The 17,739-nt window shown below is 42.2% G+C and overlaps 1 protein-coding gene across 5 annotated transcripts in view; it reads right to left on the reverse strand.

Moving 5' to 3' along the window:
- Positions 1 to 5,172: 5,172 nt before the first annotated feature.
- Positions 5,173 to 17,739, reverse strand: part of FOXJ3 (forkhead box J3) — a 104,789-nt gene continuing 92,222 nt past the window's right edge. For all 5 annotated transcript variants that reach the window (XM_081144287.1, XM_081144286.1, XM_081144290.1 and 2 more), the window contains 4 exons: positions 15,245 to 15,346; positions 14,648 to 14,839; positions 9,699 to 9,806; positions 5,173 to 8,141 (listed from right to left, as the gene is read on the reverse strand). In XM_081144287.1, the coding sequence (XP_081000413.1) occupies positions 8,026 to 8,141; positions 9,699 to 9,806; positions 14,648 to 14,839; positions 15,245 to 15,346 (518 nt within the window). In that variant the 3' untranslated portion in view covers positions 5,173 to 8,025. The remainder of the gene's footprint in view (positions 8,142 to 9,698; positions 9,807 to 14,647; positions 14,840 to 15,244; positions 15,347 to 17,739) is intronic.

The following is a 17,739-nucleotide window of genomic DNA, read 5'->3' on the forward strand; positions in this document are numbered from 1 at the left end:
GAGAGTATGTTGAGAGGTGCTGTGGTGAGTAGACCGAGAAGGAGGCCTTGAATGCCAGGCTAGGGTGTCTGCCCTTAACCAGGTGAGCGTGGGAAGCCATGGGAGCTTTCAGAGCAGCGAAGATCACGAGAAGGGCTGTGATTTAGAAAGAGAGCCAGCTGTGTGGGTATGGCTGCTGTCCAGGGAGAAGTGCCCTGTGAGGGGGTGATTGGAAGGATGGTGTAGAGGACAACCAACTGGTCTTGGCCACATGGCAACAGATGGCATGTGGAAGACAAGACTGGGAGGGTGGTGGACAGAGACGGGAATACCAGCCCTTGGGACCTAAGCAGTGCCAGACCCACGCTGGCTGCCTTCTATCTGACTGCTGACCACCTCATGGACAGTCTCATCAGCACTGTGACGTAAGACATTTCATCCCATTTACAAATGAGGGAACTGAGGCTCGGGAGGGCAATGTCTAGCCCAGATGAAATTCTAGGTTCTTCTGACTGCAGTCTGTGTTCTTTCCATTGCCTCGTGCATTATTCTGGCCTTTGGGGCCTGCAGGGCCCACACTCACCCAAAGGCCGGCAGCTCACAGTAGACCAGCTGCTGGCCTGGCCAAGAAGTTTTGGGGGGACAGAGTAGGGGCTGCCTGGGGGACAGGAGCAGTTGTGGGTAGATCAGGGATCCAGCTCAAAGGGCTACAGTAGCAGTGGCAGGGGCAGGGCAGGGGTGTGATGGAAAGGGGGAAGAGTTTACTTGTGTGGTACCCCTCACAGGGCCTAACCCTGACAGTGCCCGGAAACCCAGCTCTATCCCAGCAAGTGTCCAGGGGCCTGGGCCCTTGAAGGCGGAAATGGCTAATGCAGAGCAGAAGGGAGGAGGGAGCCAGAGCTTGAGTGAAGAGCTCTCTCTCTCCCTCTGGGCAGCCTGCTTTTTCTCTTGTCTATAGCTTACGAGCACACACACACACACCAAGGCACACAGTCACAGTTACACAGGCTACACAATCACATGCCCAGCCGCAGACACTTAATCACACAAGCACACACATTCAAGGGCTCACTCGGAGTCTCGCACATACACCAGGCCTCATGGGCACAATCAGACAGTCACACAACCACCTGCAATGACCCTGACTTACAATCAAACACACCACAGTCACACAGCTCATGCACTCGCACACTCTCACACGGACTGGGAACCAGAGGACTGTTCCCAGGAAAGCCTCTGCCTGTGAGTGCTACTCAGGCACAGGAAGGGTGGGAAGTGTCCTCAAATCTCTTTATTGCCATTATCTGGGAGGGGAAGTTGCCTCTCTGACCTCCTGGGAGCTGCACTGTGAGGGGCGTCATTCCCCCACAGTGACATCAGCTGAGGCCCATGCTGGGGTCGGGTGGGGTGGCATGATAGGGTGCGGCAACTGACCCTGAGGGAGGTCAAGGGCAACTGGGGAGTGTTGTGGAAGAAGCAATACGCCTCAGTGGGAAAAGGAGACCGGGGTAGGGCGGACCTGGGTGTCTGTCGTCTCAGCAACCTCTCACTGGCTGTGACCTTGGGCAATGACTTTACCTCTCTGAGTGGCAACATGCAGCAGGAAAAGGAAGGTAATAACAGCAATCTCACAGGACACTTAAGAGTGCCGAGATAGTATCTGTCAAGTACTGGGTGGAGGCCCTGGCAACCAGTGGCAACAATCACGTTTGTGATGGCCACAGGAGTCGGTGTGCGAGTGTGTGGGACACGGAGGCCCGCTGAGGCTCAGAGGCAGGGCTGGAGGGCAAGGGTCAGCAATGCCGGTCCCAGACTAAACTGGTCCCAGAAAAGCAGCGCCTTGGGAGACTCAGAGTCTGGGGTTGATGGTGGGGTGGCCTTCCTGCCCTAATCTTGCAGTAGAGGGGCACTGGGCATCAGGAGGGCTGGGCTGGGGCTGCAGGCTCGGAGGCAGCTCTGAAGTGGGCCCTGCCAATATGTTTATTGCTGAGAACTAAAGGGGCTCGTTGGCTCTCTCCAGCAAGCTCTGGTTCATAGGAAGATTCTGAGGGCTGGCCACTGGGGTCCCTACCAGTCTGTAGGAGCACCCAGCTCCGGGCTGCAGAGAAAGGGAGCACAGCGCCAACGATGAAGGAAACCTTCCAACAGAAGAAAGGCACACAGCTGGCAGCCCCGCCCTCTGGCGGCCGCCCTTGCTCACTGCAGCCTCATTGCTTTGGACTAAGGCAGAAAATACCTTTTTTATCTCATAGCACACATAAACTAATTACTAAAATATACATTATATTTTTTGCCAATCTGACCCAAAAAATGGTATACTTTTTACTCATTCACAATGGACGGCTACTGTTGTGTTGGCTGTTGTCATTTTTCTGACAATATAAGATTCTAAGGGAAAAGAGGTCAGTGCTCCTGACTAAACAGGTACTGCATGGCTTAAAATTTTGGGGGGCACACCGGTTGAAAATCGCTGGTCTAAGGCCCTCGTTCAGCCCAGTAGCTCAGGTAATAGCGCCAAGGAACTAACAACATAGTGTGGAGGACAGTGTAGACATTGGGCTGGAAGGCCAAGGTTTGAAATCCTAGCTCCACTGCTGCTGCTCTTACTATTACTTCTACCACTTACGAGCTGCATGACCCTGGGAAAGTGACTCCATCTCTTTGTGGCTTAGACTCTTCATTTGAAAAATGAGGTTAATAATAATAATAGCATCTACCACACAAATTAAGTAACAAATAATAAATGGTAGCTAGCTGTCCTATTCTGTACTTCAGGGGTCAGCGTAGCTTAGGGGCATTGCTTGAGAGCTGGGATTCAGAGACAGCCTGACCTGAGGTTGAACTGAATTCTGGCCCTGTTGCAGCCACTTACCAAGCTTGTGCTTTGCATGTTGACTAGTCACATGTCATATGGAGAGAGAGATGCCAGGAGGTAAGTTCAAAATCACTCTTGAAAATCCTTTAGGAAGACACCATGTTGGGGATAAACAGGCCATGTTTCAAAGTCCAATGTGGTCAGTTTTTCTAATTCTTGGTTATAGTCTGTCTTTCAAGTAGCTGGCTTGCAAGGCCGATGAAGCACAGACCATGGGTATCTTTATCCACTGCTCATACTCAGCAGTGAGATGCTCACACAGAGGTGCATGGAAGCAGATACCTGTTAGGGTCTCGGGTTTGAATATTCCATCTTACACTCACTGAGGGGCATGTTCATCCCAGGCACTCATTACATTACTTAAGATCTCCACTGTCTCTCTTTTTGTGCCATGTGTATAACTGAATTTGTGTACTTTGAGTGAATGCATTTAGGATGCAGCTGCTTTGAGACTTAACTCCCTGAAGTGGCTTCCTCTTCTGTAAAATGGGTCAGTAACAGTATTCTACAGTGTTGGGTTCTGTGTACATCAAGTACAACAATGTGTGTAGGAATTTTAAATGTCTGTCAGGTAAATGAAGTTCTCCACTCCTCCCCTTCCCTCAATTTTTCCAATTAGCTGTACGACTTTGAGCAAGTCATTTCCCTCTCTGGGTCTCAAGGTTCTCAACAGCAAAATGTGGGAACTGTATTAGATGATTTCTAAAGCCCCTTTTAGCTGGAAACTTTCAAGACAGTTCTGCGATTCTAAGTCATTTAGATAGCAGTCAACCCTTCTATGAATGCTGCGGCTTACATGGTTTTCCCAGGACTGCTTTATCCACCTGGTAAGGGTTCATCCAGTGTATATAGCAGCCCTTCGCACACTGTAACATGCTAAAGTCTTGGCAATTAAACATGCATCTTAACAATCTTGTTTACCTTTTTCATTTGATCAGCACAGAGGTGTACTTCACCTGCGCCTGAATCGGCCCACAGCGACCATATTTAACTGCCCCCTACTATAGTCCTTCAGAGGCACTGCTGGACCAAGATTCACCTGCGATGGGAGAAACACAGAGCTCCCCCTGCAAGCGACACACACACTGGGCAGGTAGGCACTCTCCCTTTGGGAAAATTCCTTTTTGGAGGGCAGGAGGGTAAAAGGAAATGAACTTTGGAGTGAGGCCCCAACTGAGCCAGTTTCCCCATCTATAAAATTGCAGTAGGTAATTTTCGTGGCAGCATTGTATGGGTTAAGTTCGAAATAACATGAGGCCTTGGGCAGGATCATGGACTGGCGGGAAGCACTCTCTGTGAGCGAGACAGACTGCAGCTTCAAGTCCACTGCCACCGTGTTGCTGGTCTCCCCACTACTTAGCCTATTCCCACATCAGTCAAGTCGGGACACCGCCACTTATCTCGGAGGATTTCTGTGCTTGGTTGCTTCCTAGCAACCCATCAGTTCTTCCCATGCTTCAACCCCCACCCTCATGCTCAGCGCAGTGGTATTAATGCAAAGCTTCTCCCTTCTGCCTGGGACCCTTTGAAGACTCCAACTGCCCATGCGCCCTGAGGCTTTCCTAAACCACTGCCCCAGTCCCCCCATGACCCAAGTCCTCCCCACCAAAACCTTGCCTTGCGAGGGCATACCTTCCGAGTAGCCTTCCCTGGGTTGGATAGGTCTGTATCCCCTAAAGACAGGAACTGGTCTTCTCATCTTTGGATTCCTCATGGGAAGGGCTGGTATAGTGTGTGCTCCTCTCACCCTTTGGAAATAGCTCTCTGGAAAGGTAGTGCTGGGAGCAAGATTGGGACAAGGGTAAGGCTAGGGACGGGGAATTCCCTTGGCAGTCACAGAGGATGGTGTAAAAGAAAAGGACAATGGAGTCAAATGACCTGGATTCAAACCTCAGCTCGGCCGCTTTCCAACCAAGGATCTGGGTAAGCCACTAGGCAGCCTGCCCCACACTGCAGGTGAGGACAGCAAGACCTACTCAGCGCGGCCCCTGGCACGCACGAGTACTTATGTTCCAGGTGCTGTTCTGAATGTTTAAATGCGTAAATTAATCTCACTATAACTCTAGGCGGTATTATTGTCCTCATTCATAGGCACTGGAAATGAGGAAAATGAAGAAAGTGAGGCTCAGAGATACTAACTTTCTCAAGTTCACAGAACTAGCGAGATGTGCAGTAAATGGCAGCAATAACTGTTCTGAGGCAGCGATACATGGGACAGAGTCTCCGAGACCCCAAGGAGTGACTGAGGGGCCTCTGCATCTGGACTAGCTCCAATCTTAGTCCCTTCATTGTAGCAAATGACACAGATGAATCAAGTGTTATAGAGTTAACATAATATATTTATTTTAAGTGCCATTCATGCATATCAATTCTGGCAGCAACAATCCTAATGACACTTGGAATATTTCTTTACAGCACTAAACAGTTACAAAGAATGGGTGCCGTTCATCATAGAGGCAAAATATGAAATCGTGCAATAGCAAAACTGTAGAAACATTAAAACACTGACTGTCCAACAGCAGTACAGAGAGCAGATTGTGTTTGCACAAAAAGCCAATGCATCTTCATCACATATATACAATATAGATATGTACACATCGCCCTCTGAACAATATCAAAATACTCTATTCCATTTGAAATTATCCCGATTGACCCCCCCCCACTTCAAAGGACATCTGAGAGACACGTATTTACAAGTACACACATGGATACATTTACATTTCAAAAACTGCCACAAATGCCAGTCGGATTATTCTCCTGGACAGAGTACCCCCAATTGATTATATGCATTTATTATTCTTTTCCCCAAAAGTCTTCAGTCAATTTAAGCCCAAGACAGAACTTACTCTGAATTAACAATTACCAACTGAAATGGCCACTAGAGGGATGCTCTGCACCTCACGAGGTAGCCCTGTCTGGCTGGAGCCCCCTGACGCCTGTCCTGGGCTCCCAGATCACTGAATCACAAGGTTGGGATGGGTCTGGAGGGAGGCTCTGCCTCCAGTGCCATTCTTGGTAAGTTTAAATTCTTACAAAAATATTGATCACTGCAAATCAGTAAATAATTACCAAGTAGGAAATTAGCTTCACACAATTTGAAAAATCTTCATCAGTGGTTTCTACTCAGATCATTTAACGTAAGAGACTGCATTCCAATACCCAAATTGTTTAAAGTGCGCATTGCTACCCAAGCAATTAGAAGTGTCAAAACAGTCATTGTGGTATCCAGAAAACAGTGACTTGAGCAGACTACTGAAAATCACACACACAACACACCCTTTTTTCAAGCTTTTACTCTGCAGGCTGCTAGCTCATCTTGCCTCTGATCCATATAAGAGGGGCCTGTTGGCTGCCTTTCCAGAATCCTCTGATGTTCACTGATCCAAGGGGCTGGAACTAAGCTTCCTTTTTTATGCCAAGCAGGGTCCAAACAACAGGAACATAAAGCCCTTCCCTTCTCCCCAACCTCACCAGCCTTTACCATGGCTGGCTTCCCAGTGATTCACTCAAGGCAACATGCCATTGAAAAAAAAAAAAAAATACCCACACATGTTCAAACACTCTCACATACACATGTATAGAAACAAAGATGTTTGTTTAGTTCAAGTAGAGATTATTCAACCACAGAATCACTAAGCTAATTTAAGTGATTTAAGCATGGCTGATAGAGACTAGAAATGCTAAAAAGCAACCAGTGAGCAGGTATTAACTCCCTGATTTGATGGAACATATTTCCCCATTGGAACTGGAAGAAATTGTTGGTTTTTTGTGGGGGTTTTTTGTCTAAAGAACCAATCATAATCTACTCATTTTTTAAAATCAATTCATTTCTTTTAGTTTTACTATAAAACTAAGACAATCAATCCATGCAAAGTAACTGTGATATGATATGGAACAAAATCATAAACAACTAATAAAACCCCTAAGAGGCAGGCTGCATTTCAAAGACAGTGACCAAATGTCATGCAATCTCAGAAACACAGGACAACAGACACAGCAGGCCACGTAGCAATACGTGTGGCTCTATCCTGTCAGTGCTTCCTAAGTGGAGAGAGAATGAGTGGGGAAACTTGCTTTATAAACAATGCCCTGCCATTTGTTGTCCAAATGAACTGATTCAAATTCCAGAAAAAATCCTATTTAGCTAATAAGTCTCAATCAGCAGGAATGCTAAGACAGAGAAATACACTCACATGGTATGAGGAGTGATGACAATGAGAACAACACAATCCCTCTGATTGTCTTGACTGTAAACTCTTATCAAGAAAAATAATTCTGTGCTTTCAGACACCCCATTTCTCCTTAATGAACCCAATTAGAACTGAGCGTTCACAAAAGGTAGCAATAAATATTAAAATAACACTTTTGAATAAATAAGTGGAGACATCGATTTGTTTAAAGAGCCAAGCAATGTCCAGCTTCTAATCAATCAAATAAATTTTAAAGCTGTTATAATGCAGACTTAGGAAAACAGACATTGACAAGGTACAACATAAACTCTACAATCCCCAAGCATCAAAACAAATTTGGTCAGTTCTTTATGCTGCTCAGGAAGAACTTGCCCCTTTGGACTGTTCGGAGCGTATCAAACTCTGGGTTCTTTGACTTACTGGGTAGGACTCAATACCCACATTTCTGAAAAGATTAAATAAGGGGAACTGGGCTTTGAAAAATACTATTTCCTTTCAGTTGCCCACATCAGTTAAAAGCATCCTGCAGAAAATAGCCTAACCAGGAATAAAAACTCACAGTAACTTTCTTTTCAAGATCTAATAATCCAATTAGAAAATTGAAGCCTTTCAGTAAATTTTGTACATATATTTACACATATGTATCTATAAACTGCTTGCAGCAAAATAGGCTCTGTCTGAAAAATCAGTCTGGCACTTGTGGTCAACATCAAATTGACACAAATATGCAAAAGCTGTTTAAATCACACAACAGTTAGGAGCTACATAGGGGAGCTGGGAGGGAGACAGACATGTAGTATTTGTTTGGGTCAGATAAAAGCAAAGTTATCCAGCTAAAATCTTTTTGATTGTCTTCAAAAGAAATTTTGCTAACATTGTAAAGTGATTAGCAACTTTGTTTTCTCAACTGGATTCTCTTAAACCTTTCCCTTCACTGGACAGAAAGGCGGCGCTGGGGTCTGTGCCTTGCAGAAACAAGCTCTACACAATTGAATCCCAATCAAAGTCATCCTGGATGTCATCTGGAGGCAAAGAGCGCCGCATCTGGAAGGCTGGGGAAGGCATCATGTGCTGCTGGTTCATGGCTCCGTGGTGGCCTGGAAGGAAACAGGCAGTGTCAGTAGTGACACAGCAGAGACGAAAGGAAGTCAATTTCTGTGCCACCAAATAGCTGAACAGAGACGACATGCACAGAGCTGGGCGCAGTACGCTGTGGAGGACGCAGCAGATGCACATGCCTACGCTCCCCACGCTCCTCTCGGACCAGTATGGCATGCGCTTTGTGCTCCCCAATTTTGGTGCACTCTGCCCTCATCTCCATAGCTTTGACAAACCCCTTCCAAACCAGGTTTTATTTTTTTAATGATCTTTATTTACTTGTAGAATTTACTCCTTTATTAGGAATTAAGTATGTCCTTAACCACTGTGGAATTTTTATTGATGACAGTTTTTGTGAGTGCTCTGAATACAAAGTTTCAAGAACTCTGCCACTGATCTTGATCTTATTTGTCTTATAAGCCCTGTAACTTTTCATGTACGATTTTACAAAATGCTAAGGTTTTCAGTATCTCACAGGATGGCAGAAATGCCTGTATTTTTAATGTATAAATTCCTTACTATCTGCTGGGCACTAATATAAGTGATTCACATACAATCTTCATTTAACTCTCTTAACAACGCTAGGGGTTAGGTAGTATTTTCAGGCCCCTTTTGCAGACAGGGAAGCTGAGACAAAAGAGTTAGGCAGTCAAGTGTCAAAGCATCAGGACTCAAACCTGGGAATCTAGCTCCCAAGTCTCAACTACCTTGTCTTACCACCTACAAGTTACTGGTGAGCACTGAGGACAGAGAATACATGTCACTTGGCCCCAACTCCTCCTTCACTTCTGCCTGGCACACAGTCCTTTTGGGGTTTTAAACCCACTCCTCCACATTATTGTTTGTCTTTACCTTAAGTAGCCTAAGTAAAGGGTGGCGTGGCATACGAGAAAAATCATGAACTCTGAAACCAGACATCAAAGCTCAAGTCTTGGTTTGGCCATTTAACAAACTGGTGGCTCTGGGCAAGTTACCTCCCCTTCTGAGCCTCCATTTCCTCGTCTAGATAACCCTTAAGACCCCTTTCACCTCTAACAATGTGCCTCTACTGCCCTGCTAAACGTTAACAATCTACATTTAGGAACCTAGCGCAGAAAACTCATGAACTAGTAATTCCTGAAACTTACGCCTGCTGTAAGGCACTTCTACCTGGAAGCTACAGCTGGGGGAGCTTTATTAGAATGAGTACATAGGAGCTAATCAAAGCAGGTTCCTGAAACCTGCTGAAGTCTGTCCAAGTCAAATAGCCTCAAAGATACCTAAGAACCCAGAACACGCTCTATGCCCCCAACCGCTTAGAGGGACAGGACAATACCTAGAATCACAGACAGCATCATGGCTAAAAGAAACTTCAAGTCATACAGTCCAAACACCAAATGATACTTAAATCTCTTCACCAGCACTGGAACCAAGTAGCTCTCCAGAATTTTGCACCCCACCCACCTTAACAGAGAGTTCGCTCCCTCCTGAGGCAGCCTCATTCACTGTTAGGACAGCTAAAGCTTTTCAATATTAAACTCTGAGTATTAACTGCAACACACCACACCCCAAAGTACCTGTAATCGTTGTTCCTGGAGTGCTGAGTGCCTGTGGGATATGAGGATAACCAGGAGGTGGCATCACTGAAGGAGGGAGATTTTGCCTGGAGTCTATGTACAAATTTCCTAATCAGATTAAAACACAGAAAGAAGAAAAACATATTACCATAAGTAAAACAAATCAAGCATTAAATATTAATAGAATTATTACCTAAAACTAAATTAAGCAGGTAAGGTGAGGGAAAAAGGGAAGGAAAACTTACTCCTTTCAGATGCTAACTGCCAACGTGGTGCTGGCGTTTTGAACACAATGCCAGGCTGGGTGTGAGTCCACCGGTACTAATTCTGGCACTGCCTCTAATTCTCTGTAAGCTTGCAGGCAAGTTATGTCTATTATTGTTGTTACATACGCATTACAGTGCAAAAGTATTTTCATCACTTCATTTGAGCCTCCCGCTAAGCCCACATGAGGGCAAGACAGGGATTATCCCTATTTTATGGATGAGACAACTGAGACTCACAAAGGCTAAGCTGACTTGCCCAAAGAGACATCAGTCTGACAGGGCTACAGCTAGAATCCAGTTCTCCTAACTCATGGACTCTTTCTACCAACAGTTGTTTCTATATTGCCCGGATTTTCTCACCCTCAAAGCAGACCTATGTGTGCCCTACCTGCTTAACAAAGTGACTGGAGGCACAAAGTTACAGGAGAGATTTGCACAAGGTAAAAGAGCTATACTAGGCAAATGTGATTAAAAATGTATTAGTTAAAAGTGTGGAGATGGGAAACATAGATCTCATTTAAGCGGCACTTCAGAAGGTTCTTAATATATTTTTCTTGACAGGAGCCATCAAGGGTAATAGCTCTAAAATGTCAATTATGTTGCATCCTAATGCAAAATAGAAAGGAAGGGGAATGAACGTCATGTGCCCTCCCCCAGTAACTCCTAGGGAAGAAAAACCATAATACTGCTCACACTGTGCAAAGCATCTGGAATTCCAGAAAAGGGGTTTCCCTAATGTATTCTAGTGTTTCACACAAATTACATGTGCATTCTTGCAATGCTTTAGTCAACTAGAAAAGAGCAACGGTTTCCCAGAGGAAACTAAAAAGAGAAGAAAAATCTTCCTTTTATATTCAAGGTAGGGCACACTATTTGGCCGCTCACAAGTTTGTGCCTACCCCTGGCAAGTCAGGCTGCCCACGCTTGAAGTGGCAGCCTCAGAGACAATCTAATCCAGCCCTATCTCTGTTCATGTGGCTTCGGAAAGGAGACCAGAGGAAAATGAAACAACCAGAAACAGAACACAAGACGACTTCTAGCCAATGCCTCCTAAGATGGCGCTCTTTCATAGTAAAGTTTAGTCAGAGCTGAGATCTCTGACCAATTTACCATACTGAAGATTTAGGAAGAAAAAAGAGGAGAAAGTTACGCTATGTTATAGCGCTAGTAAATTCTTATGGGGGGCTGATCAGCCTTCACACGCACGGCGGGTGCACCTTCTAAAGGGCGCACCAGGCTGCCAGGCTGGAGGAGCCACGCCACTCTGAGTAACATGGTCACTCACTTTCCAACGACTTCTCAGCCTCTGCCCTGAAAAATCTTAGCTCTCTTTTACTCATCTTTAGGAGCTCAAATCACAATCAAGAGACAAAATGTGATTTTTATTTTTAAGATGAATCTATTTTTATTTTCATTTCTCTTTTTTGGCTTAGTAATTCTTACCTTCAAACAGGAAAGGGGGTAGGAATTAGAGAATTACGGGACTAAACAAGGATTACGTGAATAAATAGATACCCACATTAAACAAATAGCCTTAACTTTTGAAATTGTCACATTCCTAACACTTTAACTTTCAGTGAGAAATTTTCATTACTACTCGATTTTTTCCCCGTGTTCTTATTACAGTCTGAACAATGAGAGTCTACCTAAACTTTCTAAGCAAGAAATTAACTTCCAATGCAGTTTCCAGAGATTTTTGAGATCCTATAACATTTAGAATATACTTATGAGAATTTAAAAATCTAATCACAAAATATACTTCTTTATTGAAAGCAGACATCCGTTGAATGACCAGAAATTCTAGAAATATTATGTGCCAGGCCCTGCTCTAGCCAACAGGGATAGAGAAATGAAAAAAAACTCTCCATCTTTTTGGAGCTTATTCTTGGGTGGAGGGGGAGGCAAATTAAATAGTATGTTACACATGCTATGGAGAGAAATAAAGCAGGGAGAGGGGACAAGGGCTGCTGGGCAGTAGGTATCATTTAAATAGGATGGTCAGGGAAGATATCACGAGTAGATATTTTTTGAGAAAAAACTTGAATAAGATGAAGACATGACTCCTGGGTCTACTGGGGCAAGACCACTCCAGACAGAGAAAAGAGTAAGTACAAAGGCCCTAAGGAAGGTGAAGTGTGCATGGTATGTTGAGAGAGAGAGAGAGAGGAGAAGAGAGGAAGAGAGAGAGAGGGGGGGGAAGAGAGGAAGAGAGAGAGAGAGAGAGAGAGAGAGAGAGAGAGGGGAAGAGAGGAAGAGAGAGAGAGAGAGAGAAGGAGTGTGAGTGTGTGTGTGTGGTCAGAGAGTAATTCAGAGAGTAATAAGGACTTTGGTTTTTACTAAGAAAAATGGGCACCAATGAGGGTTTTGAGCAGAGATGATAAGTGATCAGACTTTTGTCTGGTAAAATCCAACTTATCCTGCAAAGTCCAGCTTAAATATGTCTTCTGTTAAGCTCTTCTATCTGCCCAAGACAGTTTAGCAAGACCGTTGTCTTACTCCCACAGCCCTGTGGTAGAAATGTAGTCCTCATCGGACTGTATTTCTTCACAGACCTGTCTCACCTATCGGGCTGTGAGCTCCTTGAGATTAAGGGCTATTTTAACGTCACCTCTTTCTTCCTAGTGCCCAATACATAGTCAGGTACAGAAAAAGTATAAATAAAAAAATATTAGCAAAATGGATTCAATACCACATTAGATGATCTTATACCATGACCAACTGAGATTTATTCCTGGAATGCAAGGATGATTCAACATATGAAAATCAATCAGTGTAGTACAGCACATTCATAGAACTAAGGGTTTAAACACATGACCATCTCAACTGATGCAGAAAAAGTACCTGATAAAAGTCAATACCCTTTCATGATAAAAACACTGAGAAAAGTACAAACTGAAGGAAATTACTTCAACATAATAAAAGCCACATATAAAAATCCCACAGTGAACATCATATTCAATGGTGAAAATACCAAAAGCTTTTCCTCTAAGATCAGGAACAAAGCAATGACCTACTTCTGGGTATATATCCAAAAGAAATGAAAGCAGTGTCTTAAAAAGATATTTGTAGACCCATGTGTTATTATTCACAATAGCTAACACAAGGGAGCAACCCAACTGTTCACTAATAGATGAACAGATAAGAGCAAAATGTGGTATATACATACAATGGAATATTATTTAGTCCTAAAAAGGAAGGAAATTCTAACACATGCTACAATATGGATGAACTTGAAATAAGCCAGTCACAAAAAGACAAATACTGTATGATTCCACTCATATGAGGTACTTAGAGTAATCAAAAATCAGAGCACGGCCGGGCGTGGCTCGGCGGTTGAGTGTCGACATGGGATCCAGGCGATCAGGGTTCAATTACCCGGTCAGGGCACATGCCTGGGTTGTGGGCTTGATCAATGACTCTCTCATCATTGATGTTTCCATCTCTCTCTCTCCCTCTCCTTTACTTTCTCTGAAATCAATAAAGATGTATTTAAAAAAAAACACAAAAATCAGAGACAGAAAGTAGAATGGTGGTTGCCAGGGGCTTGGCAGTAGATAGAATGGGGACAGTGGTGGTGGGTATTGTTTAACGAGTATAGAGGATCTACTTTATAAGATGGTAAGAGTTATGATGATGAGTGGTGGTGATGGTTACATAACATGAATATATTTAATATTGATGAACTATATACTTAAGGATGATTAGGATGGTAAATTTTATGTTATGGGTATTTTACCACAATAAAAATTTTTTAAAAATATATATTAAGAAGGTATCAAGAAAGAAATGACAAAAGGAGGAGGGGAGCTAAAGAGTTATCAAAAAATGAAGTTAGTGCCTGGCACAGAGAGTAAATTTAGCTAATACTAAGAATGTCCTACATGGCAGGCACTGAAGAAGGCCCTTAAATGGTATAATTTATAGAATAAGTTACCAAAATCAAACAGCCACTGAGAGTTTCACGTTAAGTAAGCTACTCAAAATGGAAGCATCAAAGATGACAGAAGATTTCTAGTGTATCAAAAGACACAAAAATAACATACAGAAAAGAAGTCAACGTGGGGATAAAAGGAGGCAAGAAACTAAAATGCAGAGAGAAAGAACTTGGATATTAAATGTCTACAGAAAGAAACTTGAGAAAATAAAATTGTAGGCACTAATACCAGAGTAAAGGAGATGGCTACAAGAATAAAGGATAAAGGAAGAAAATGCGATGGGAGCTACAGCGCGCCAATTGTGAGTGCAGAGTAAAACATACCATTATGTCTACTCTTCAAGTAAACTTTCACTTTTTCTTTAACTTTCTTAGAAGATATGCAAAATAAGATTTTCATTGAAAATATATACAAATTTAAGTTGATCTATCTTCATAACTATGTTCTTATAAAAATGTACGTATCTTGAAGACCTTTAGTTCTTGTTTGACAACTTAAAAGGTCACAAAGTTTACAACAGACTTTGTAAACAGCAGTCATATAAATCATGACCAAAAAATAATATCTTAATTTTTCTAAGATATATCTTAAATACATAATTTGATTTCATTCCTTTTCATTCATTTCTTAGAAATTAAAAATATAAATGGATAACTGTCACCATTAGCAATGTACAAAGCTGCCTCAGAGAGTCACTAAATTTCATATGAATGAGAAAAAGAGAAAATCAAGACAACTAAACCCATACCTGTTCCAATGTGCTGGGAGGGTTTTGTTGGATGCATGGCACCATGACAGACATTTTGCTGAACATTACTCTGTGAGTGGATAAGGCCAGTTTGTGTAAAGAACTGATTAAGAGAAGAACAGAGATCAGCAAATTGAACCTGATCTAAAGACCAATTCTTGAGGTCTGCCTGTCTCATACTCTCCATCAAACCTATGAGAAAAACATGAGAAAGACAGTTAGCACAGTTCTGTAAATATTGCAAGGAAAATAGCAAGACAATTGTTTTTTCAGCCCTCAAAATTTCCACTGGTAGTGATTTGCCCATGAAATGAAGAACGACATAAAATTATTCAAAATCTGATTCTTTTAAATGTGGCCAAATTGTCTTCAGAACTCTTGTTGTGACCCTCTGCTTCAACTGGCCAAAAGACTTAATTATAAATTTTGCAAAAATGTGTTTTTAAGCATACTACCAACAGCAAATAAAACACTATATAAGGAGATGTTTATTTCTATTATAAAAAAATAAACTAGAGAAAATTCTATTATAAAGAAAATCTACCAGAGAAAACTGGATATGTATTTGGTTACATGTCAGAAAGAACCAATACTCACCTTGGAACTGTGAAAGGTCCACATCTGACCAATTAACACTGCTAGCAATTCGACAGCTTTCTTTTAGCATATCAAGTGTTGCATACCAATCATTTGAAACACCTATAAAGATAATATTGACAACACTATAAGTCTTGGATGGTGAAAGTATGAAGTACACCGTAAGGGAAGACAGTGAGCTGAACTTATTCCTGACAGTGGCAGGTCCCTATCCAGTTTTACAAACAGATTCACACCCATGTGCATCATGTGTTGGGGCCATCTGCTCTGTGAGACAGATAGGAAGACTATTATTTCTCTCCATTTACAAATGGGAAAAACAAAAGCTCAACCCAGAGCAGTCAAGGTCACTATAATGAATCTAAGACTTGAACCCAGGGCTTCTAAGCTCCAGTTGGGAACTTGAAAATTGTCAAACTTGGTAACTGCTCTTTACGTTTATACAGTACAAATGAAGACCAGGCAGGACAAGTTATACAAATCAGTATTTCCCCCCATATAAAGTTCATTTTCCAGTCTTGTTGTGACCTTCAGAGGCACGTTCTTTATAACTTTGAACCAGGTACACATTTAGAAGCAATGTTTAATATGACTTAAAGCACTGACTTAAGGGAGGTAAATCAGATTGTATAGCAAGAGGTGTTTCTTACAAAGCAACCTTAAGAGTGAGAAATGCCTCAACAGGCCATTAAGGGCATATCATGGGTTGTTTTCACTTGTAATTATACTATTTTCTCCCCTGGCAATCATTAAACTTAAATAGAAAGGTATGACCAGAGCATCACAGCCTTCTACTGATACCCAGTCTCTACGATCATTAGTGAATCCTCAAAAGCATATTAAAAACAAGCTTACATTTCTGAAGGATGTATAGAATTAAAAAGTAGGCAACAGTGACTAAAAGTTACAAAAGGGGGCTATATATACACCTTTTCTTCTAGGCATAGATCTAAAAATAACTTCAAGATATTTTAGGAGACAGCCCATCAAGGCAGGAACTATATCCAATTTTCCATTTTATTCTAGATTTTATTCTACTTAGAATCAGTAATAGAAAACAAAATAAATTGTTAAAAGAAACTCACAAAGTTCCAAGTACTCTGGTATGCATTTTTGTACCTTATCTCATTTAATACCCCCAAAAACATATTTTTTTCCACTTTATAAATAAGGAGACAGTTTTAGAAAAATTTAAGATTTAAAGCAAAATCAGAATATAAGAGACAGTATACATTACCTAAAGCTCATTTCTCTGACAATAGTTTAACTGCCTGAAACAATGGTCAATTTTTAATTGGTGAATAAAAACTAGCACCGTCTAGCACTTAGCAATTGTCCCTCCAGGATAAAAATCTTATCAGTGATATAGCTGGTAAGTGGACAGCCAGGCTGTACTTTGCAGCCTGTACTTTGCACAACTCCCAGGGGCCCCATTCACCTTGTCTATGTCTGTGATACCCCTTAGAGCTCAGCAGTGCAAAGACTGCTTGGTCTGTAAGCAATGTCATGTCAGTTAAGCATCCACCAGAAACCATCAAGACCTATCTGAAGAGCAATATTTTCAAAATATCAGGATATGAAAAATGCTTTCTTCCTTTGCAATATATCATTCTAAAATGAGATACCTGACAAAAATTAAGCAAAAAAAAGGAAGAGTGGAGACATTCACTGAGTACTTAAATACAAGGTACTAAACTAGGCATTTCATATTTGTCTTCTCGATATGACACTGATAACAACACTGTGAGCGAGTGTATTTTACTTTCATTTTTACAGATGAGAAAATAAGACTAAAAGAAGAAATGCAACAAAAGTCTTAAGAGCCATGAGGATTCAAATCTCTGCTCTTTCTTCTAATACCACTGAATCATAACAGACTGCAGACAGACAAGACTGCATTCCATTCTTCTTTCAAATACAGCTGGTCCTTGAAGAACACAGGTCTGAACCGTGTGGGTCCACACGCATGCCGATTATTTTCAAGAAATACACAGTCGATAGTATTTTTGATCCCTAGTTGGGAACCCACAGATGTGGAGGGCCAACTGCATGCACTGATCTATACCATTTTTTGTAAGGGGCTTAAAGCATCCATGGATTTTGGTATCTGAGGGGGGTCCTGGAATCAATCCCCCATGGATACTGAGGGATGACTGGGAAGTCAAAAGTCATACACAGATTTTCAACTGGTTAGAGCTTCTAACCACTGCATTGTAAAAGGGTCAACTATACTCACGAAAACACTTATTTTCCAAAAGGACAAAACAAGAGATAAAACTGTAAAACCTACAAGGGTTGCTGAATTTGCCTATATTGTCACAATACATTTTAGTCAAGAAAATCTCCAGATCAATCTATGGATTCAATGAGTTACAATTACAGGATTAGAGCAAGGAAACACAAAATGAGACAAATAAAAAGAGAGTTGGTAGTAAATACAAAGGACAGATCCTAATTCACAGTTAGCCAAACACAGACAGGAGACAAAAACTTAC

Source organism: Miniopterus schreibersii, assembly GCF_964146895.1.
Source record: "Miniopterus schreibersii genome assembly, chromosome: 8".
NCBI lineage: Eukaryota > Metazoa > Chordata > Mammalia > Chiroptera > Miniopteridae > Miniopterus > Miniopterus schreibersii.